At 46.0% G+C, this 24,384-nt stretch overlaps 2 protein-coding genes across 4 annotated transcripts in view; both read left to right on the top strand.

Moving 5' to 3' along the window:
* PUM1 (pumilio RNA binding family member 1) overlaps window positions 1–7,502 on the top strand; it is a 62,591-nt gene extending 55,089 nt beyond the window's left edge. For all 3 annotated transcript variants that reach the window (XM_054998824.1, XM_054998826.1, XM_054998825.1), the window contains exons 21-22: window positions 3,591–3,783; window positions 5,624–7,502. In XM_054998824.1, coding sequence (XP_054854799.1) covers window positions 3,591–3,783; window positions 5,624–5,755 — 325 coding nt within the window. In that variant the 3' untranslated portion in view covers window positions 5,756–7,502. The remainder of the gene's footprint in view (window positions 1–3,590; window positions 3,784–5,623) is intronic.
* A 13,262-nt stretch (window positions 7,503–20,764) lies between these two features.
* Window positions 20,765–24,384, top strand: part of SDC3 (syndecan 3) — a 102,399-nt gene continuing 98,779 nt past the window's right edge. The window contains exon 1 of the mRNA XM_054999468.1: window positions 20,765–21,147. Within this exon, the coding sequence (XP_054855443.1) occupies window positions 21,061–21,147 (87 nt within the window). The 5' untranslated portion in view covers window positions 20,765–21,060. The remainder of the gene's footprint in view (window positions 21,148–24,384) is intronic.

The following is a 24,384-nucleotide window of genomic DNA, read 5'->3' as shown; positions in this document are numbered from 1 at the left end:
CCCAATAACTTTTATTTGCCCCCCTCCCTGTTCTTTGTGTTGTGTGTTTATATGTGATTTTATTGAATCATTTTAATACTATTTTAAATGTTTTAAATTGTTGGTTAGTGTTTTAATTCTTGCTGCCTTAGGAACTATTTTGGGTAGAAAGGTGGCATGCCCATGTTGTAAATAAATATGAGATGTACCGTGCAGCAGTCACTAGTTGTAGCTGTGACACATTAATCTCTTGAAACTGTAGAGGATCCTCAATCTGTTGAGTCTGTAAAGGATCTGTGGTGTCTAGTTCTAATTCTTATGAAGCATCCAGCATGAGGAATTGGAGCCTTCAGTAAGGTTCGAAGGATTTAGCTGTGTCAGTCTGTAGTCGCAAAATAGTAAAGAGTCCAGTAGCACCTTTAAGACTAACAAACTTTGTTGTAGCATAAGCTTTCGAGAACCACAGCTCTCTTCGTCAGATGCATCTGTAGCTTATGCTACAATAAAGTTGGTTAGTCTTAAAGGTGCTACTGGACTCTTTACTATTCAGTAAGGTTGTGTAGATTCTTTTATAATGCCATTCAAACCATTGTTTCCTGATAGAAACATAGAGCTGGAAAGGCCCCCAAGGGTCGTCTAGTCCCAGCCCCCGTACAATGCAGGAAATTCATGGCTACCTCCCTCTGATGTCAATCCCCTGACCCTGAGCCCTGGTCTACGCTATACCCGTTATGTCCTCATGTAAAGGATCTGTGACTGGCGATGTGATGTCTGGCAAGTGTACTTGCTACGAGTGTTGATCGTTGGATACGTCAATTTAAATTGTGTGGTCTGAAGGGTTCTCAAAGAACTTTTCCATTTCAATATAATTTCCCCCACCCTTGTACTGCTCTCATAGCTCTGGCTTTCCATATTCTCTGAGTCACCGCTAACTATCTAAAGGAAGCTTAAGTTTGTAGGTGAACATAGCAACACAGACGGTTAGATAGTCTTCATTCTCTTCAAACTCTGTGACCAAGATATTCTAAATTTCTCTTTCCATTTTTAAATGAACAAAAGTATCACATGAAAAGAAGAAGCTCCCCGCGGTGAATGTTACTGTGTAGACGGGACCTGAATTTCGCCTTCAGTGGGCCTTGCTTCCGTGTAAACATGTCATGTTTGTTTAGGTGTGCTACTAAAAAAAAAAAAAAAGTTAAAAGTAGTTTTGTATTTCAGCTCAGGGACTCATTTGTTCTCTGAACATTGCCCCGTCAGGAACTTTGAGGCTGCTCACAATGCAAAATGCAACAAGATGCCTTTTGCAAAAATCACATATTTTAAAACATTCCTGAAACAATTTGCCTCCCCCCGAATCCCCAGACTCATTACACTTCACTCAACAGCAGTTCCATCGAATTTAATCGTACCCCAGTAATCAAAGGCCGGCCACTGGATCAGCTCTGGAAGACCTCTGACATTTTTTAAATAGATTCCTCTGGCTGTTATATAAAGGATCTCTGCAGAAAGGGTAAGAGTAGAATAGAATATTTCCTAAGAGCTCAGTGACCTGCTCTTCTTGGGAGTCAGGGAATATGTGCAAGAATTTAGGGACTGTATCATCCCCAGGATCCTGCTCTTTTAAGCCTCGGGACGGTTTCTGCGCGTTCCTTTCTGTATCACAGAAATGTGATTGGCGCTTGGCTCGTGTCCTTTCACCACCAGTTTAAAATACCTCTTTCCTGTTCACAGAAGCTGCTGCTCTGGGCAAAGCTGACTCTGTCATGAGATAAAGCGAAGCCGCTGCTTTTGGCAGGCAGTTTGAAGTCCTGTTCCTTGGCCGGCAGCGTGAGGGGTGGGGTTAATATTCTGAACTTGCAAAGCTCTTGCATATCGAGGTAGACTATCGATCTTGACTAGTTCGGCCTTGATTGCTTCAACAGGAACCCTTAAGGATATCAAGCAAAGTAAAACTTTCCCCAGCAACTGAGATACTTCTTTTAACTATGAGATGCTAGGGGCTGGATCTGGGACTTTTTAATGTAAAGCATGTTCCATCACCAAACGTCTAACAATACATTACAAAGTCTGGGGAGTTCTGGACTCGGAACTTAATTCCCAGACATGTATGAGCCCGATTTGGATTGGAACTGTGGCATGCAGCGACAGGGAGGCCCACCCCCCATCAGTTTCTTGATCTGAAACAGTCCTCGAGAGCCTCTGTTTTCCCCACTAGGGACATTTTAGGTGGGCAGATGGTGTTACGTGTTTCCCTAGCATAGCAAATAGGAGCTCTTCCGGGAAGTTTCTAGTTGGGGAGACAGTGTGGGGGTGGGGGGGTGGGGAGGCTTTAAACTCTTCCCCCCACCCCGCCCACATGCTGTGGCCTTGGTCCAGATTCAGCCCCCTAAACACAGTCTGGTTGCCAGGACTAGGACAGAGACACCAGAACACCACGATTTTTTGTATGTAGTTAGGCCTTGACCCATGGCTCTTCAAGGAAACTGAATATTTTCTGAAGCAGTTTTTCTGGTACTCATGCCAGTTGCCTGTATATAGACAGTGAAGTCTTGGAAACAACGATATCACACTGCTGTACGTAACGTTATAGTGACAGATCCTGTTGGAGCAAAATGTCAGCGGCATTGGATAAAATATGCCCATGTATGCAAACACATAGCTTGCATACACTTTGGAGTAATCACTCCAAGGCAGCAGAGGGGCAGATGTTACGTTTCTGAGAGCTATTTAAATTTTTCCCAAGAGTCTTGGGAGCTACCAGACCCAAATAGTGACTCGGTGGATCCACTCACAAAATGACGACATATAAAAATTACAGTGTTTCGCAGTATATCTGAAGAGTTTGGGTGGGGAAAACCTTTCCGCTGCTCTTTAACAACACAAACCACCACCCCTCAAAGTGTATCTTGACCTGCTAGAGAGAATCATACAATTACTTGTGTTTTCCCTGGAAGAGGAAAATAGCAGTTTTAATACAAGGGGAGAGAGTCAGTTGCATGCTCCTTTCCCATCCAGAGCAATGGTACATATGTGAAGAAGGTGGAGGAGAGGGAGATGGGAAATGGTATTGATGTTGTAATTTCCCCATCCAATGCAGTGGGTTGTTTCTGCATGCCTTGTTCTCATTCACAGGGAAGAGAAAGAGGATAGAAGCTACTACAGTGGTTTTAAAGGGAATGATAAGAAAGCAATTCCAGCCACACTGGAGTTGGGGTCAGAGATGTACTTTTAACAGCTTGGAAAGGGACTGTTCGCTCCCCAGTGACCTTCTGCCCAGCTGTGCTCTAAGGTACATGTGCATAACATGTACATACAGATGGGTGTTGGAGGCGTACAATAGTTACCCCTCCCCGGTTGCTACTATCAGAGAGCTACAGGCTAGATAATCAAAAGGGTAAAAGACGTGTCGCTTTCCCCAGTGTACCTTCAGCAAGGGAGAGATGCACACACCTCTATTCAGGTGATGCAGAATTACAGGTGGTCCCCCCATATGGAAATTCAGCTGCATGGCGAGTAGAGGACATGTGTAGCAAAAGAATTACAGCTTCATGGCTGTTTCAGGAATCACTTTGAGGATGACCTGTGATCCTTTTTTTTTTTACTTGCTACAGCAACGTGGTGGAGAAATGTGTCACGCACGCCTCCCGCACAGAACGCGCCATGCTGATTGATGAGGTGTGTACTATGAATGATGGCCCTCACAGTGCCTTATATACCATGATGAAAGATCAGTACGCCAACTACGTGGTACAGAAAATGATTGATGTGGCAGAGCCCGCCCAACGGAAGATCGTCATGCACAAGGTAAGCCCGCTGGTCTTCATTTGCTTATAGGAGTGTTCATTATGCAAAGCCAATGGGCAAACTGATGCTCCTTCTCTGCTACAGCAGTTCACTAGGGAAATAAAAGAATGTTTGCTGCTGATCTACAGTTACTACTGGATTTGCTGTTTGTTGCTGGTTTGCATGTAGACTCCATGATATCCAGGCTGTGCATTTTGCAGAAATTACACCAATCAAGTAATTCTCCAGAATTTACAAAAAAAACATTAAGAAGCCAGCACAGATGAGTGTTCATGAGATCACTGAATTCTAAGCATAGTAACCACAACTGACTTAATAGACATTTAGGCTATTCACATAGAAAATGTATGCCTGGTTAATATAAAGTGTTGGAGATGAAATAAATGCGTTAACTTACAAATACCTGTATTAGTGTTGAAACTAGAATATCTCCCCTCCCCAGTGATGGCCGTAATTGAAATATAGCACCAGTTTGATTTCAATTACCTTTGAGGGCTTCAGCTACTAGCCTTGACAGTAGACATGGGCACAAATTGAAATACAAAGCAAATTTCGTCATGAAACGGGCCATTTTGTGTGTCGCGAAACAGCATTTTATAGGGCCGCGGTTATCACAAAATGATCACGAAATTCACGACTTTTTGGCCTGTTTTGTTAGCTTCGTGAACGATTCGTAATTGCAGACAGGCTGGCGCCAATCCATTGATTCACTAGGCAACAATGGGCCCAGACTTTTTGTTGCCATTGGAAACCCCAATCATAGCTCACTTACCCTTGGTTGGTACCTCTCCTAGCCATCTGGAGAGCTTCCATTCTGCTCTGTACAGCCAGGACCTTGGGGTCAATCCGCTAGGCAACCAAGGAGGTGGGCCTTCTTTAGCCATGAGCACACCAATCTCACCCCTCCAAATCCTGTTAGGCAGGTCTGCAGCCAACCACAGACCTGTTCTGATCTATGTCAGCATTTTGCTGGGATTGGAGTGGGAGAGTGTGTGGAAGGATTTGGGATTGTGCTTTTGGCTGCTGCTGCTTTAAAGAGACTGAAAGAAACCTCTTATTTCCAGCTCTTGGCCTTGCTGTGGGAAGGTCTTTGGGTGAGGGTGCCTTTTTCCTCCATCCCACCCCACCCCTCACTCTGTCTTCCTGGCCCAGCTCCACCATGGCCGGTCCTTTGTCCTCCTCTGATCCAGCAACTCTCGGTCCCCGTTTCAGTCATGTACTCTGCCAGCACTTTCCTTCCCAATCAATGTATTGCAAACTGGGAGGGTGGGTGGAGGAAAGCCTGCTGATGTCTCCCTGCGAGTTTGGCATCTCCGGGTATGAAGAGGGCGGTTGAAATACCCTGTGTTCTGACGAATCACGAAATGAACAAATCATTTCAGCAAACATGTCAATTTCGCGAAGTTTCGTGATTTGCGATTTGTGGATCGCGACGAAACATAAAACTCTCGTTTCGGGCTTTTTCTGTTTCGTGCCCATGTTTACTTGACAGTTATTTCATTGGTAGTCTAACCACCTGCAGAGTGGCTGTCCACTGAGAGGCCTGAGGGCTTCCTTATGTGCCTTTGCATCCCCAGAGAGGCTATTTGAGCACTTGAGAAGGCATGTCAGTGAGAAACAAGATCACTTGGTCCTGCTGCATCACAGGCCCAATCAGGATCAAATCCTCCTAGCATTTTTTAAATGGCCAAATTCTTCTCTATAATAGTGGAACAGCACGTTTGGCACTTAGATAATGGTGGCTACCTGTGGTTTTGGGGACAGTAGAGGAATGTCCTCTTATTGTTCAGCACTTGGCAAGTGGGATTGTCCATACACTTCGGTTTCTTTTGTTTTCTAGATCCGGCCACACATTGCCACTCTCCGCAAATACACCTACGGAAAACACATCTTGGCCAAGCTGGAGAAGTATTACATGAAGAACGGGGTTGACCTAGGGCCAATATGTGGGCCACCAAACGGGATCATCTGAGATGACGGAACCACAAAGAGTCAGCGACTCTCTGGAATTTTACATCCAGCAACCGATCCTATTCCCAATATATACTTTGAAAATAATTTGTGGTTGCTAAACTTAAAAAAGAACACACACACACACACACAGAGCAAAATGACCCTTTGTAAATTTCTTTAATTTTATTCTGCATAACATGTACTAATTATTTTTTTAAATACTCAGTTGCCCTGCTGTTTCAGTGGTGTATAGAATTCTTGTACATAGGCAACAGATGTACATGGGAAGCCACGCTTTTTCGGGTTCACTGATGTAACTATATTTCAAATACAGAAACTTTTCAGGGCGGCTGGTTCAAAATAAATTGAACAAAACAAAATACCCGGTTTTTAACTCATCTGCTTTGCCAGAGAGCCTTTTTTGTCAAAGACGCCTAGTTTCGTTCTCTTTTAGTCAAGAACTCAAAAGAGAAAATATAAAATTTTAGTTAAATTGCACTGATCTGCATTTAACGCTGTTTATAAATTGAAAGGAAAAAAAATCAGTTTGCTAAAGCTTCGATTTGAAAATAAGTTAAGTTTCTGAAACTTTTAAAATTCCTTTTTCTTAGTATAATGTGCTAAAGAAGAATTGAGCTTAGCAGTTAATATTGGAAGAGACCATGCACACCAAGAATGTTTTTAAAGTAGATGATGGGTGTGTGTTTACTGCCTACTCCAGTTACTTCTGTTCACAAGGAGGCAATTTTTTTATTATTATTTAGCATGTAGGAAAAAAAAAGAAATCCAACTCAACTTTGGTCTTGCTTCTATAAATATATAGTGTATACTTGGTGTAGACTTTGCATATATAAAAATTTGTAGTATTTTCTTGTTTTGATGTCTAATCTGTATCTATAATGTACCCTAGTAGTGGAACATACTTTTGATTGTACAATTGTACATTTGTAAACCTTCTGTAATGTAAATGTGGAGAAGTTTGAATCAACATAAACCCATTTTTGGTAAGAAAATAAATTAGCAAACCCTGTGCATTTCAGTGTATATTCACCCCCTTTTTATGGTCGTAGCATATAGTGTTGTATATTGTAAATTGTAATTTCAACCAGAAGTAATTTTTTTTTCTTTTGAAGGAAATGTTCTCTTTATACAGCCTGGTTAATGTTTAAAAGAAATTGCTTGGTTTTATTTGTCACCTAGTCAGAGAGTAGCGATCCTTTCTAAATGTTATACACAAATGATTCAGTTTGAGGGGGGAAAATAGTGTTTATTTGACTCTCTTTAAAAAGTAACGTTTTACTTCTTTTGTGGCAGTAAAATTTTAAAAAAAGTACAGGCCCCTACCCCCCCTTTAGTATTCCTTTACAATCAGAGCCCCCCTCTTCCACCTTGTAAAGTGTCAATCTCTTTGCCTTTTTGTACAGAAGATAAAACTGTATTTTGCATTTTGTCTACTTGTAAGTGAATGTAACATACTGTCAATTTCCCTTGTTTGAATATAGAATTGTAACACTACACGGTGTACATTTACAGAGCCTTGTGAATATTTCCAATGACCCTTTTGCAAGCACACTTGTAACCATATGTGTATAATTAACAAACCTGTGTATGCTTATGCCTGGGCAACTATTTTTTGTAACTCTTGTGTAGATTGTCTCTAAACAATGTGTGATCTTTATTTTGAAAAAAATACAGAACTTTGGAATCTGGGGTTGTGCTTTATTTGAATATATTTTCTTTTTCAATATAGTGCACCAGGACAAATACTTTCACTGCTTCTTTGTCTTTCTTTCTGGCTTTGTAGTTCCCACATAACAGCGCCCTTCAGATTCAATTTGAAATAGAAACTGCCTTATGCAAAGTAGAGCCCAGCTTTACTCAGCCATTATTTATGTATTTATTTACTTCATTTATAATAATAATGATGATAATATTCAATTAATATACTGCCATTCAGAACAACTTAACATCCTCTCAAAATGGTTTACAAAGTATATTAATATCCCCACAACAACAATCACGCTATGAGGTGGGTGGGGCTGAGAGAGCTCTGGAGAGCTGTGACTGACCCAAGGTCACCCAGCTGGCTTCAAGTGGAGGAGTGGGGAATCAAACCTGGTTCTCCAGATTAGAGTCCCACACTCTTAACCCCTACACCAAACTGGATCTCTGTCTCTCTCCCCAACGGGGATGCAGTGGATTTACATCCTCCTCCTTAATTTCACCCTCACAACAACCCTGTGTGGCAAGTTAGGCTGAGAGAGTTTGACTGTTCAAGGTCACCCAGCCAGGTTCTGTGGCTGAGCAAAAATCTTAGATCTTAGTCTAACACTCTAACCACTACACTGCATTGGCTCTCTGAGGGTCTAGGACAGAAGATGGTCTTTCCCAATGCCTCGTTTTTGTTTGTTGTATTAGTACGTGTGTAATTGTAGTATTTTTGTTTTTAATTATATAAAACTCTTAATAATAAAAAATGTTACGCATAATTTACCCTACTTCACAGGGTTGTAATTTTGTGCCCCAAGATTCAAACGGCTTTTACTGTCCCACCTCATTAAAAACTAAAGAAACACTCCAAACAAAACATCAATATTCTGTTAAAATCTACCCATTCTCCCTTCCGCCCTCCAGCCCTAACTCTCAAAGATAGCTTGGTTGGGGTGACTGTTGTAAAAAGATACAAACTTCCCTGGCTCTTCCCAGTAATCTTACCTTACTGACCATTTTTTTCTCTAAGGTGCAACCTGCAGTATGATCATGAACGCACTACTGTCTATATTTCAGAAAGCCACATTCTTATCCCTAGGAACTTCTCTTCCCAGAGCCTTGCAATCAATATGTCTCCCTCTCCTTGAATAAATTAAAGATGACTTCAGCCCTTGGAACTGTTTCTAACACAAGTCAGGGATCACAGAAAAATATATTATCAGTCTCTGTCATTTACTTCACCATCCCCAGGATATCCTGCCAAAATTTTGGCACATTGGAGCCCCGCTCCCATACAGGAAAAACAAGCTCCCTGACGAAACTTGACTATTCAACAATTTTTTTTGATAACTTGCAGAGTAGTTTAGGGATGACAAAGTGATCTGCAGTTCTGCAGAAGTTCTTTGTGGGAGCAGACAGTCAACGATTGCAGCTAGATGCCTCCAGGAAGCCCACAAGCAAAGCTGGAAGGTACGTCTCCCCTGCTGTCTCTCCCCCCCCACCCCCCGCACGCAGGTAAACACATTACTGCTATTCAGAAGCACTCTGTCTTTGATCCCAGAGCTGCTATGGTCAAGAGGGGGTCCGAAGATCTTACATATTTATGTACCGTCAAGTCGCAACCAGCTTATGGTAACCCCAGCAAGGGGCTTTCAAGGCAATTGAGAAGCAGAGGTGGATTGCCAGTGCCTTCCTCTGCAGTCTTCCTTAGTGGTTGCCCATCCAAGTACTGGCCCTGCTTAGCTTCCAAGATTGGAGGAGCTTGGTCTATACCATGCAGTCTTTCCTCCCCTTGCAGATTAAGATGCTAACCACTATACCATGCTGGCTCTCTCCTAAGGTGGCCCCTTGTCCTTTTTAAGAACAACATGGCAATGTGCATGCCTTACAAAGCTTCTTGAACTCTTGTGAGAGTTTGGCTACCATTTTGGTTGCCCTGGCAACACCCCTGATTACTATGCTTTGAAAATCAGAGTGATAGCTAACCGCTTGTGAGAGGGTAGGAAACTTGCAAGAATTCAGAAAGCTATAGAGCACTAATGGCTTGCAGGTTTTTTGGGTGGCGAGACAAGATTAACGGTCTTGGGTGGAACCTGAGGAGAAGGAGGTGGCAGTGTTGAGGAGAGGGGTAGTTAGGCCAGATGGGTTATTTCTACTCCCACAACCTGAGACAACCATTTCAATTTGCCTAATGGTAAAGGCAGCCAAATGGATCATCATATTAGGGTCAATTTCCACAAGACCAGAGTTCACATGGTCAAGGGAATTGGGACCCTTGGGAATTGCGAACTCTGTCACAGTAATTCATGATTTGTACGTTCTTTTCTCCTGTGCATGCTGTTCCAGCCATGGATCATTACCATGTGCTCTTTAACAATGGGCTACATAGTTCCTTCCCCTTCTCTTGGGGTGGTGGGGGGAGGTCCTGCTTCTGAGAGCCACAATCTGACCCACAGTGCAAGAGGGGAGAAGCATTTGCAAAACACACACAACTTTAGACAGTTTGAGGGCACTGCCCTGTGAACTCTTGGAAATGAACCCTTAGGTATCTGAGAACATGTTTCTGTCTTTCTTGGGAGAACAGAAGGAAACTGGTACATATGGTAAAGTGAGGCCTGGAAAAGAACAATTTAACACCTTCTAAAAAATCCAAATCCTACATGGATTTCACACACTTCATGTGAGAGGCTTAAAATACATTTGAATTACTTTTAAAAGAAGCCGGAAGGAACACTTTGGCAAGATTTGTTGTCTAAGTAAATATATATCTACACTAGATGCCTGTGCTTCACTATGGTATTTAACTACTTTAAATCCTGTTATAATACTTACGGCAGGCCCCACAGGGAGATTGGCAACCCTAGTGAACTTTGAAGGGAAGACTGGGAGGTGCATTTTACCTGAGGGGTCATTCAATGACTCCCAATAGCAACTGCATACTGTTTAGAATGTTGGGGCGGGGAGTGAGGACCAATCAGGCTGCATATGTAAATGACTGTGTTCCAACTGTCTCTGGGGAAGGATGTGGTATCAGGGCTGGCGCGCCCATTGAGGCCAAGTAGGCAGTGGCCTCAGGGCGCAAGGGCTCCAGACGGGCGCCAGAGGGGGTGTTGGGGGCCGGGCACAGCAGCCACGAGCTGCTGCCAGGGCGATGTGCGGAGCCTGGAGCAGCCTCCTCCTGCCGCCCCAGCCATCTGCAGGTGGCTTGCGCCGCCTGCAGTGAGGACCAATCAGGCTGCATATGCAAATGACTGTGTTCCAACTGTCTCTGGGGGAGGATGTGGCCGGCGTGCCCATTGAGGCCAAGTAGGCGGTGGCCTCAGGGTGCAAGGGCTCCGGAGGGGCACCAGAGGGGGTGTTGGGGACGGAGGCGCGCGCTGCAGTGCTGGCATGGCTGGGCTGCAGCTGCTGCAGCCAGCCAGCCCTGTGCCGCCACCGCTGCCACACGCCCCCAGCCGGGCACAGCAGCCACAAGCCGCTGCCAGGGCGGCGTGCGGAGCCCAGAGCAGCTTCCTCCCGCCGCCCCAGCCATCTGCAGGCGGCTTGCGCTGCATGATGACATTGCATGATGATGTCATCACGCAGCCTGTGGCGCGCACGGGTCGGGGGTTTGCCACGGGCGCTCAGAACATGGAATGTTCTGAGCCCCAATCAGCCCACATATTCAAATGACCTTGAAAGGCTGGCCCAATCAGGGAAGAGTGGCCAAGCTGGCAGTAGGCGGGGATGCAAGCAGGCAGCAGCCTGAGAGCCACACGGGGAAGCTGTATCCCTTTGGGAAAACACATTTGACCCCTTTTTGCCCTCTTAGGGGGCAAAATTGCTTCTTAGTGGGTGTTTACATCATGAAAGGAATGCTCTCCCCAAATTTCATGCTTCTAGGTCCAGGGGTTTGGACTGGGCATTGATGAGTCTGTCAGGACACTTGTCTTCATATATAGAGATAGATATCAAGAAATGATATTCAGGGTGAATATATATGACTCCCATGTTGAAGGATTTGTGTGGTATTTTATTCATTAAGGGTCAGATCTGACCAACCATTCTACTGGTGGAACATCATAAAGTCTGTTCTGGGTATTGTGGGACGTGTGGATGAAAACCCATTCAGGATGGGAGTCAGGAAGCCATGTAGGATGGTGGAGAATCGGATGAGATAAAACAGAAAAGTGGCTGGAATGCAGCCGTATGGTTGAGTCTGTGCTTCTGATCATAGGTTGGCATTGCGATAGCTGGATGCTTATTACATTGTGTTTGAGGGATTAAAAATCAAGTCAAACTATCAAGTCCACAATAGTTTCAAACCAGTTGATCATTTTCATTGGTTTATTGGGTTTCTTCTTTAAGAGGTGAGATTTGTATTTTGAGATTACATCAGATTTACAGCTCAAATGTTTAACCGACGTGCTAGAGTCAGCTTAGAAACTCATTTGAGGACCTCTGTTGCTGCAAAATTACCTTCCAGAGAATCCAAGATTTCTTTGCTCATTGTAGGAAACCTACCATAAGGTGTGACGGTCATCTAAAAAGAATCTGCTAGTAGCTTGATTTTTAAAATAGGTTTTGAATCCTAGCCTGGAAGTCATGGAGAGCCAGCTTGGAGGTGTCGGCGTTCAGGGTGGAAGAGACACAGCATGTTCTCACAGGCTGCAAATCTATAATTTAGAGAATGAGGTATGATATGGAAGGTCCCTGGTTCAAACTCACTCACTGAGCTGCTTTACTTCAGCCTTCCAGTTGTAGAATGGGAATAACAGCTCACCTTATGGGGGCAGCCATAAAGAGCACAGCACAATGAAGCATGTTCCTTCAAGGGGCTGTGTGTATCCTAGCATCATTCTTCCACAACTGTGTTACGCCAGGATTTCCCAGAATTCCAGACATGTTTGTCAATCTCACCAATGAATTGCTTAACATGCAACTGAAGTTTTGGGTATTTAATAACCTTAATTGGAAGCTGTATGGAATCACATGTTTTCATTTTCTTTTTAAGTTCACAGATTTGGACTTTGCCAGAAGTCCCGCAGCTCGAAGAGATTATTTATTTATTTCTCTACTTCGTTCGTTGTCTGTGTTTGGATCTCAGCCTGGTGGTGCACCCGGACTTTCTTCCTTCCCCAACAGATCTCAAGTAAGCGCTCATTACATTGGGAAGGTATGGCCTAAACTTCCATATTGTTCAATAGCAAAGGGGAAGATCCCTGTTTATCTACCAATCATCTGGGCAGGCTGGGGGGAGTGGCCTTTAAGATCTTTGTGCAGTGAGCAGAAGATGGGATAACTGCTCCCCGCATTGTAACATTGTGATCCTCTGGGTGGAGTTCTCCCAGAATTACAGCTGCTTTCCAGATGACAGAGATCAGTTCCTCTGCAGAAAATGGCAGCTTCGGAAGGTGGACTCTATGACATCACATCTCTGGTGAGCTCCTTCCTGTCCTCAGACTCCATCCCCCTCCAGACACTGCCCCAAATCTCCAGGAATTTGCTAAACCACAGTTGGCAACCCTACCTTATTGGGAAAGAGCAAGGCCAAGAGGGGAAGGAACAGGCTATGCTTCAGGCAACTGTGGATGGTTTTGCTCACTCATGAGGGCAGGGGTCTCTTGCTGAACTAGTCCTATGAGGCTGCCTAGTCCTATGAGGCTTGGGAGGGGGGCACGGTAAAGGGGGCAGGAACCCAGCCCAAAAAGGAAGAAGTGGGACAACTCTTGACAGCAACAGAGGTGGTTGTGGAGACAGGTGGAAGAACAAGGCAAAGACCACCCTTTTCCCTCCGTATTTTGAGGCCCAACAAGCTCTATTTCCATGGAAACGATGGATGCAATTGGTGGGCAACCAGGTGGGGGACCCCCTCCCCCTCCCACACCGGATAAGTCAGTACCTCTCAGTCCACTTTTCTCACTGATACTCAAGGCAGACTTGTGTGTGTGTTATGTGTCGTCAAGTTGCCTCCGACCTATGGTGACCCTATGAAGGAAAGACCTCCAAAACATCCTGTCACTAACAGACTTGCTCAGATCTTGCAAACTGGAGGACGTGGCTTCCTTTATTGAGTCAAGCCATCTCACTTTAGGTCTTCCTCTTTTCCTATTGCCTTCCACTTTTCCTAGCACTATTGACTTTTCCAGAGAATCTTGTCTTCTCCTGATGTGACCAAAGTACGATAGCCTCAGTTTTGTCATTTTAGCTTCTAGGGTGTTAGAAGACAGAATTAGAAGACACAGTACATCCACATAACAAGTAATGCAAAAAAAGAAGAAGAAAAGAAATCAAATCAAATAAATGAAAAGAAATCAAAACCAGTGCAATGTAGAGTGCTGGACCAGGAACTGGGAGATTCCAGGTTCAAATCCCCTCTCTATTTTGGAAGCTGGCTGGATGAACTTGGCCCAGTCACACTCCCTCAGCCTAACCTACCTCACAGGGTTGTGAGGATAAATGGAGGAGAGAAGAATGATGGAAGGCGCTTTCGGTCTCCACCGGGGGGGAAAGCCAGGGTATAAATGAAGGAAATAAATAAAAACAGCATTAAAAAACAACGTGAGACTAACAGTGCCTAACATTTTCAGAGATGCTAAAGTTAGTATCCTATTCATTTTATGAAAATGCCCTCTCAAACAATTCTGCGGGGTGCTTCAGGGTCATGTGCATGAGCCTTTAATACTGTTCAACACAGCTGTGATTTCCTCTTATCACACCAGAAAATCACATCGTATATTGAACAGAACTTTAGAATCTAAAATACCAGCTTTGGCCACGTGAGGGAGGTGCACCCTCTCTTTCTCAGGTTTCCAAGCTATCTTGTAGCACTTTATTTGGGCATAAGCTTTCATGAACTAAACCCCACTTTGTCAGATGCATAATCTGTTCTCTCTCACACACATGAGCTTCAGAGGAAAGGAAAAAGGAAAGCAGTGGGGGCCAAAAGGCCGTGAAACGAAGATTTACAATTGGATGTTGCTTTGCAAAGCAGAAGAACATAAGAGCCCTGCAGACTCCGACCAAAGCTCCATTTAGTCCTGCTTCCTGTTTCCCACGGTAGTCAACCAGATGCCCTTGGGAAGCCCACAAACAGGGCATGAAAGAAAGATTCATCCCTGCTGGAGCCCCCAGATGGTACTCAGGGGTACATTGCTTCTGGTTGCCAGCCTCCAGGTAGTGGCTGGAGATCTCCTGGACTTACAACTGATCTCCAGGCTACAGAAATCAGTTCCCCTGGAGAAAATGGCTGCTTTGGAGGGTGGAATCTATGGAATTATACCTTACTGAAGTCCTTTCCCTCCCCAAACCCTGCCATCTTCAGGCTTCACCCTCCAAATCTCCAGGAATTTTCCGACTTGGAGATGGCAACCCTACTTCTGAATATCATAGTTAGTACCCACTAATAGGCGTATCCTCTGTGAGATTATCCAGTGCCCTTCTAAAATCATCTAAACTAGTAATCATCACTGCATGTGGTGGCAGTGAGTTCCACAAGTTAATTACGTGTTTTATATCTTGAACTTTCCTTTGGCTCTCTGGAATGAACCCATCTCCACAGTTCTTTGCATGGAAATGCAACAGACATGCTTTCTTTCACTTAGTGATCATTTGTCCCACTGTTTACAGTTCCTCTCCCCCCATGCCATATCCATATGGGTGTATTATAGCTGCCTGTTGAAAGGAACATATTGTGCCTCTGAAGTCCGCAAAACCTTATGCAATAAATACGTTGGTGAAGGTGCCATGAGATTTTTAGTTTTTAAAAGTCTCTTGCTTGTTTACTATAAGCAATGCAAGTTGTTTCCACAATGTATAAACCAAACGGAAAATAAATGCTTCACCTCAGTCAGATGCAAAAGGGGTTATATAGCAAAGCAGTCGGGGAGTGGGAACGGACACAGCAAATGTGCTTGGGGGCAACTACTTCCCCAGCCTTTGTTCTCCTCGTGTTTCCACAGGGGAAATGGAAAAGAAAGTTAGTCTCAAGCTGGGTTTCACTGGCACAGAATCATTCCCAAAACAGGTCTGAGGTGTGCAGAAGCCCAAGTGCTGGGCCTTCGAATGCTCTCAAAATGTAAAGAAGACAGAGCAAATGTTTCCCAAATACACATTTTGAGAAAAAGTTAACTGTGAGAGCAAACGTGATTTTCTACACTTCGAAAAATAATAACATAACATTCGATGTATATACCGCCCTTCAGGATGACAACACCCACTCAGAGCAGTTCACAAACTATGTCATTATTATCCCCACAACAAAACACCCTGTGAGGTGGGTGGGGCTGAGAGAGCTCCAGAGAGCTGTGACTAGCCCAAGGTCACCCAGCTGGCTTTAAGCAGAGGAGTGGGGAATCAAACTCAGCTCTCCAGATTAGAGTCCTGCGCTCTTAACCACTACACCAAACTGAAATCCTGCTGTGGCTTGCCATTGCCTGCCTCTGCAACCCTGGTCTTCCTTGGAGATCTCCCATCCAATTACTAACCAAAGTCAATCCTGCTTAGCTTCTCAGATCTGATGAGATCAGGCTCTCCTGGCGTATCCAGGTCAGAGCTTTTATACCTTAACCCAGCACTCATCCAGTTGGGCTCCACCAGGGCTGGTTTACAGTGAGGCCCCTCCTCCAGTGCAAGCCTGGTTACTTCAGACTCTAATATTAATTAATACTAACTTGAATTCAGTTATATTGATAAAAGTAGTACTTTTTTTTGCATTTTGATAATTTATATTATGCATGACCTGTCCAAATTACAATTCTGTCAGCTCTGTCCCTTGTAATGAATGAGTTTAACACTCCTGTTTTAATACTACTTCTAGAACCACTACTTCTAGAATCTTTAAAAAAGATATTCTATCTACAGTTGTGCAACTGTGATTACTTGGGGGTATTATTATTATATTAGATTTTTAGTCCACCCTCCCCGCCAGGTGGGCTCAGGGCAGAGTATAACATTTAAATTTACATAAATAAGAATTAAAAACAGATAAAACATTATACAAATAACATTAAAACAGCTTTATGCAATAAACACAATACAGCTTCTCTTCAGATGGCGATGATAAAATGCTGGTTTTCAAGCTCTGGCTCATGTGTGGTGGGGTGGACAGACCTTTAGTGTGGCCAGTGGGGGCCCAGCCTAGCCTCCACCATATGCCTGGTGGAACATCTCTGTCTTACAGGCCCGGCGGAAAGATAACAAATCCCGCTGGGCCCTGGTTTCCTCAGACACAGAGTTCCACCAGGTTGATGCCAGGATCCAGCTGCCTGTGGATATCATCTGTGAGGGCGACCAGCAACGTTTCCACCCTGTGTCCCGGGCAGAAGCCAGACTGGAAGGGATCTAGGGATGAGGACTCATCCCTAGTGCACTTTGGACATGCCTAGTGCACTTTGGAGATGCCTAGTGGCACTCTCTTTTTTATGACTTCACATTTTCCTGATGACTGCACCTGCAGGTTATGGCAGACCATACCCTTCACCTCAGGGTTCCTAACCTTTCCTTTGGCAACATACCTCTGCCTTTAATGACTCCTTGCTAGGAATCCTATCCATCTACATTTTAATTTTAATCCAGAGGGGATAGAATGGGCCATGCCACTTTAGGCTGCTGAGTGGGAGGGCTGCTATTTTGGAATACTCTGTGTTTGTTTTTAAAAGCTTCCTTTCAAATAAATATCAAGCTTCTCAAAGTAAAAATTACCAATCTGGCTTTCATCCCTGCTGTGCTTGTTTTCTGCTTGTGGGGATTTGCTTGGGCAAAAGAACTGTAATTCCTCGCTTGCTGTTTGCAGTGATACAGGCCACTCTGTCACCACATTCTTCCTGCTTGGTTAGGAACTCTCTCATTTTGATATCCCTCTCTTGCTGGCTCCAAAGCCTGTAAAGGAGGGTAGACTGTACCACTTCGGTCTGTAACGGGGTGGGCGGGAATAATGTGCTTTGATGTCCTTGTGTGCAGAAAAACTCCCTGCAAACATTAATAATGCAAAACAGCTTAGCAGCCAGCACAACTGAGCTGGCATTCTTTCTCCTAGCAGGAAGTTTTTAATTTTACACAGATTAAAATGTAATAAAAAACTGATGCTCCTTCCTCCTCCAAACCAATCTGCCACCAAAGAATCCAGCCACTTTATTCTGCTGCGTGTCTAGAGCAGGTCCAGAGAAGAGGTGCCTTCTTGATGAACATTGATTTTACTGCTCACTCATGTTACTGAGTTTTAATGCTGCCATCTCACTTGATTGCTTTCGGTAGGATTTTTAAATCCTGCCTTCTTATTTACAACATATAACGGATAAGCAATCAAAGGAAATGAATAACAGAAACAAATCAAGGTATACAGCATTAGTCTAATTTGTCACCTGGAAAATAAACACACATAAGTAGTGCAGTTCTAAAAACACTTTCCTGGGAGTGAACCCCATTGAGTAGGATTTTGTATAGGATTGCTGTAAAAATTGTAAATTATCCTCAGATCTAGCATTCCAAAACACACACACACACACACACACACCACCTTTCTCAGTGCATTGGCACCGTTATCCTAAACAGAACCACCCCATTCTAAACCCATTGCCTTCAATAGATTTAGAAGGGCATAACTTTTGCTGGGATTGCACTGTTGTGAAGAACGATTGCCCACATTCGTGTAAGAGGTTAATTCAGGGGCCATCTGCTGACTCCTTTCAAAACCATTCTGTGAAGATTGGCGCATTACCTTGCTTCCTGAAGCAATAAAGCAACAGTTATTAAACTAAGATTAATAATCCAGTATATGAATGTCTGTATACATGTGAGATGTGTGTATACATCTCAGCGGTCCCCCAATAGCCAATGGGTACCATAGCACCCATAGCCCATGGGTGCTATGGTACCCAGCAGGGCTTTTTTTCAGGAAAAAGAGATGGTGGAACTTAGTGGGTTGCCAGCACAGGGGGCACACGTTCCCAGGACCAATGACATCACTTTGGGTCAGCTGGAACAAGGGGAGAGTTTTTAAAAGTTTAAATTGCCCTTGGCGAAAATGGTCACATGGCTGTGGCCCCACCCCCTGGTCTCCAGACAGAGGGGAGTTTAGATTGCCCTCCATGCGGCGCGGAGGGCAATCTAAACTCCGCTCTGTCTGGAGATCAGGGGACAGGGCCACAGCCATGTGACTATTTTCAATAGGTTCCGGAACTCCGTTCCACCGCTTTCCAGCTGAAAAAAACCCCTGGTACCCAGTAATGTGTTTCCTGGTGCCACCTTGCTTCTTCTCCAAAGCATCTCTTCCCTAAACAAGGCATATAAGGTAGAGAGGGCCCCATGACTTCACAGAAATAGCATCCATCTAGAGAATAACAGGTACGTCCGGTGTATGCAAGAATTCCACATTTATATGAGTAGAAATGTTTTTTTTGTAAATTAATGGAAATAAGACACAAAAGAACATTTATTATTAGAGCTGTCTTTATTTGACTTGTAGATTATCGCCCTTGAAAAAGCTCCACAAGTGAAACAAACGCAGCTAGCGGTTTGTTGGGCAGAGCCTTCACTGGGTGGCTTCCCACACAGAAGTGGTGTCCCCTTAACAGATAAGTTATTATACATCAGAATGTTGAAGCATGTTATGTAGCACTCGAGCTCGGGGGAGCCTCAGAAGGATCATAGATGGTGACTTTATAAGTGCTGATTCCGCACACGTTGGATAATGCACTTCCAATTCTCTTTATAGATCATTTGGAACGGATTTTTTTTGTGTGCGGAACAAAAAATCCACCTCAAACGATTGATAAAGTGCATTGAAAGTGCATTATCCAACGTGTGCGGAATCTGCCAAGGACAAGAAACTCATAAACTGGATTGAATTCTATGAAAGACATACTGAATTTGACACGGAATGTACTGAGAACTTACTTTAAGCCAATAGGCTGTATATGATCTTCAATCATTGGATATTTATTTATACGATTTATATTCCGCCCTCCCCATGCCGGCAGGCTCAGGGCGGATGGTTGTTTATGGATGCACTTTTGTATTGAGCTATTTATTGATTGTATTTATTCCTATGTATTGTATGTATTGAATCTTATTTATTATATGCACTGAGCACTTTAAATACTCTGAGCAGGGACAGAATATAAACAGCTTTAATACACACAGACATTGGACGGGAGATTTTGTGGTTATGCTTCATTGGGGAACCTCCCAACAATCTGTGATTGCACCCAGACATTTGGTGGTGGTACCCAGTACCTGTTCTCAAAATTTCCTGAATGCCCACCTGTTCAAGAAGGTTGGGGCCCCTTGAAAATTATTTATTTATTTTATTTACTACATTTATGCCTTGCCTTTCTCTGCAATGTGGACCCAAAACAGCTTACATCATTCTCTTCCACTTATCTGCACAACAACCCTATGAGGTAGGTTAGGCTGAGAGGTTGCGACTGGCTCAAGGTCACCCAGCGAGCTTCCATGGCAGAGTGGAGGATTCCAACCCAGGTTTCCCAAATCCTAGACTGAGGGCCAAGCTACACATGACGAATGACACTTGAATGGCAAGTGTATTTCTCCCTGTTCACTTGCCCTCCACTCAATTCACTTGCCGTTCAAGTGTCATTCGTCATGTGTAGCTTGGCCCTGACACTCTAACCAGGGTTGCCAGGCTCCAGATTACAACTGATCACAACTGAGTATAGAAATCAGTTCCCTGGGAGAAAATGGTCACTTTGGAGGGTGGACTCTATGGCATTATATCTATTCCTCCTCTCCCTGTACCTTGCCCTCCTCAAACTACATGCGTGTGTGCCCTGATCTGGATAGTCCAGGCAAGCCAGATCTGGTCATATCTTGGAAGCTAACCAGGGCTGGCTTCGGTTATCATTTGGATGGGAGACTTCCATGGAAGGACAGGCTCCCTATGCCGAGGCAGAAAATGGCAAGGTTGCCAATCTCCAGGTGGTGGCTGGATATCTCCTGGAATTAGAGATCAGTTCTGGAGAAAATTGCTGCTTTGGAAAGTGGATTCTACGGCATCATACGCTGCTTAGCACCTCCCCCAAACCCCGCCCTCTGCAGGCCACAGCCCCAAATATCCAGGAATTTCCCAACCTGGGGCTGGCAACCATAACCCACCTCTGACTGTCCCTTGCCTGGAAAAGCCCAGCAGGGGTCGCCCTAAGTCGTCCGCTCCCCCACCATCCGCGCATCCACACGTGCGCGCGTGTCGACCCTCCACTCCTAGCCAGCGCTCGGCGGACGCTAGAGGGAGCCGCAGCCCCCGGCAGCCTCGCCGCCTCCCCTCCCTCCTCCTCGGCTGCCATTGAGCGAATGGCAGCGGCTCCCGAGCGCACGTTTCCTGCGCCCGGGCAGGCGAGACGGCTCTGAGCGCCGCAGCCCGACGCCGGCTGGCCTGGCCCGGAGGGAGGACCGGCGAGCCCCGCGCAGCCCTGGCCCGCCCTCGCCGCCTCCCGCTCCCTCCGCGGCCGAGCCCTTCGCAGCCTCCCCGGCCGGGAACAATCGCCAGCGGCGGACCGCTGCGCGCCGCCGCCGCTCTCGGGTTTCTGCTCGCAGCCGCGGAGACAAAGGAAAGGGCTGCAGCCTCCGCCCGCCGGACGCCCGACGGCTCTCGCAGGCGCGGCCGCCCCGCTCGCCAAGATGCCCCGGCTGGTGCCCGCGGCGCCCTGCGGCCGGGCAGGGCTGCTGGCGCTGCTGCTCCTCCTGCTGGCTGGCCGCGCCGCCCGGGTAAGTGCCCCAGCCGCCTCCCGGCCCTCCCTCCCTCGACGGCAGCCCCGGCGGGGCAGCGGCGCTTGCTTTCTCCTGCGGGGCCTGGGCCGGTTCCTTTCCCCTTGGCCGGCGCGCCTTCTTCGGCCTCCTCTCCCCGGGGGCGCGTCCCTCCACGCCCCCCTTGCCCGCTGCTCTCCCTCGGCTGCGTTACGGGAGAACAAGTGGCTTCCCTGGAGCTGGGCAGGATCCGGGCTCCTTGGCTCCCGCCCCGCATCGCTGCCCTGCTTCCAGGCAGGTTTACTTGGAAGCAAGTCCAGCGGGGCTCTGGAAGGGCGCCGCCTTCCTTCTAAGCGGGATCGCGAGCTGTAAGCTTTACTCCTAAGGTGCCCGAGTTGGAGCGTGTTTGCTCAGAAGGGAGACGCTCTCTTTTCAGCGGGGGCGCTTACTCCTAGGTGTAAAAAAAAAGCGTAAGGTATTATTGGCATGGTTTTCTTGCATCCTGCCGTCTTTTCTAGGGCTTGCTCGCGTGCAAGCGTTCGCAGATGCAAGAGGCCGGGCCCGGTGTGTGGGTATGCACGACCCCCCCCCATTAATCTCTGCAGCGGTTGCAACCTTCCGTGCATTGTTCCGCCTAGTCCTGGATTCTGACGCCAGCCGGGTCTGCGCTCCTCTGCTGGTTACGGATTGCGCTTCTTGGGGCGGGGGGAGCGCTGGCTTTTGGATGTCATTTGAAGGTCGGCGAGGAAGCGGCTTGCACAGGCTTCCCCCCTCCTCCCATCCTCTCTGGACTTCCATGCTGGTGGGAGGGAGGGGTGTGTGTGCTTAGAAAACACACGCACGCACATACACATATATGCCGTGCTCTCTGACTTGTTGGCTTTTGTGGGTTGCAGCTGCAGAGAAATGCCTGGTGGAGGCCAGGGGCGTGGAGCTGATTCTCTGAGTTGTACTCAATGCTATTCCGCTAAGCCCTTTTCCGCTTTCTGGGAGGGGGGGGAGAGACTTGGCCCTGGGCTGGTTCTTTTCCAATGGGTTTGCTAACTCCCTTGACAGGAGCAAACCTTGGCGAAGAAGATTCTGTGATGGCTGGAAAATGGGGGCGATGAGAAATTGAGGCACTGAGATTCTCTGCACACCGTTGGGGTCAGGGAGGCGCATGGTGGATCCTGTGCAGATTTACAACAGTCTGAAATTGAAGAGGGTGCTGCAAATGTCATTCCAATAAATCTTCTGCAAATATCCTTTCTGGCAAGGCCTGGACTGCTCCCGTTATAAGCTGGCTGTCTTGTATCTCTGGGCCATGAATGGGTGGAAGTAGGTTAATGGTTCTTCCTCAGCTCAGGTGTTCTCCAATTTCATGAGCAACGCACGCACAGCCTCTTCTAGAAGAAGTCAACATGGGTTTTTGAGGGTGAGAGACAAACAGAAGTGGTTTGCTGTTGCTTTCCTCTGCATAGCAGCCCTCGTCTTTCTTGGTGATCTCTTGTCTAAGAACTGACCTTGGCTATCCCTACCTAGCTTCTGAGTTCAGATAAGATTGGGCTAGTTGGAGCCATTGGTGGTGGAGAGTGCTGTCAAGTCATAGCTGACTTACGGCAACCCCTGGTCGGGTTTTCAAGGCCAAAGACTAACAGAGGTGGCTTGCCATTGTTTGGCTCATCTTCGCTGGAGGTCTCCCATCCAATTACTAACCAAGGCTGACCTTGCTTAGCTTCTGAGATCTGATGCAATCAGGCTTACCTGGGCTATCCAGATTGGGGCAGTCGGGGCTATTATGGTATAAATAAATAACTAAAATGATAGTCTTTAAACTAAAAGGTCAAGGACCAGTTTTTAATGGTTGAGGGGAAGAGGGAGTGAGCAAAGAGCTTCATTCTCTCTGTGGGTATGTATGTGGGCTGGTGGTAGCGCACACATGGGTTCAGACCCTCATGGGTTCGTCTTTCCCAGTGACTTCTGGGCTGCCCTCAACATTCCCTCCCTCCTAGAGGGATCTGAGCATGCTCTTATTTCACTGGGCTGTTTGTTTGAGGGTTTGCCCTCGTTTATACCCCTCTTTTCTCCCCAACGCGGCTGTTCTCTCATATTGAAATTTACAAAGAGAGATGGTTCCGCATACCTGGGGAATCTCCTGTGCCTCCGGAAGGCCCCAAGTGGGTCACCAAGTTTCCGACTGAATATAATAAAAATAGATTGTTTGCGCCCTGATTTCAAAACATTGTGAGATCCTGTCGTGCCTTGAGGAATGTGGGTAGCTTCAGTGAGATGTGTGGGAGGTGTGCCGCTCCTCTGTTCCCTTTAAGTTCTCCGGAGGATGTTTGCCTATGAACAACTGCCTGTGAAACCCCACTTTTGGGGGGAAGGAATTTTGTCCCCTGATTCCCATGATAGCGGGCTATTTTTCACAAGTGGTGGAACTGGCTGCCCGGCATTTGGCCCCTTCGCTCTTCACCTTCCTATATCTAGTTTTTTAAGGCCTTCCTGTTCAGAAAAAGCATTCCAGGGTGACGGAGTCGTAACAGGCCTCTGCCCTGATGGATGGTTTGTTTTACGCGCTTGGCTGTTGCTCTGGATATTTTAATGCGGACGTTGCCTCCTGTTAGTTTCCATAGTTGGTTTAGAGATCTTGTTTTGATGGTGAGGGATTTAAAAAAATGGCTTAGGGGCTCATTGATAAGAGCAGAAAGGAATTTATTCATTCATTTGATTTGATTTATACCCCGCCCTCCCCACGAATGGGCTCAGGGCGGCTCACACAACATTCGTAAATTACAATGAGTTAATCATAAAATGATAAATGGGAGAGGGCAGCCTTTGTGGGTCCTAAATGAAATAAACAGTGTTAGAACCAAAGATCTCGTATCTCAGGCCATCATAAATTCGGCAGCATTGGTCTTTGGCCCTTTGGTAGGTCATGGAACCTGCGCTCAAGTCACAAACCCTTCTAGAGGCACCTTTTTTGCCTGCCTTTTGGAAAGAGCTGCTGCTACTCTACATGAAGAGGAAGCTAGAGGCAGTCGTCTTTCTCTACTGAGAGGAGCAGCAGAGATTGGCAAGCTGAGGTCAGTTGGGGGAGAGGTTTCCTCCATGGCTTTGACTTTTGACCTGTGCTTTCATGTGGTATGCTGTGGCATTACGGGTGGGCTTGACAGAGAGGAGAGCCAATTCTCCTCTCCTAAGGCCGACTCCCACTATGCCATTCCTGAGGGTCCATTATCCTCTTCCCCCCGAAACAAAATTTTAGAGGATTCTGCA

This window comes from Eublepharis macularius, chromosome 15 (assembly GCF_028583425.1).
Source record: "Eublepharis macularius isolate TG4126 chromosome 15, MPM_Emac_v1.0, whole genome shotgun sequence".
NCBI lineage: Eukaryota > Metazoa > Chordata > Lepidosauria > Squamata > Eublepharidae > Eublepharis > Eublepharis macularius.
Note: the sequence above shows the minus strand (reverse complement) of the source record. Positions and strands in the feature narration are given on the sequence as shown.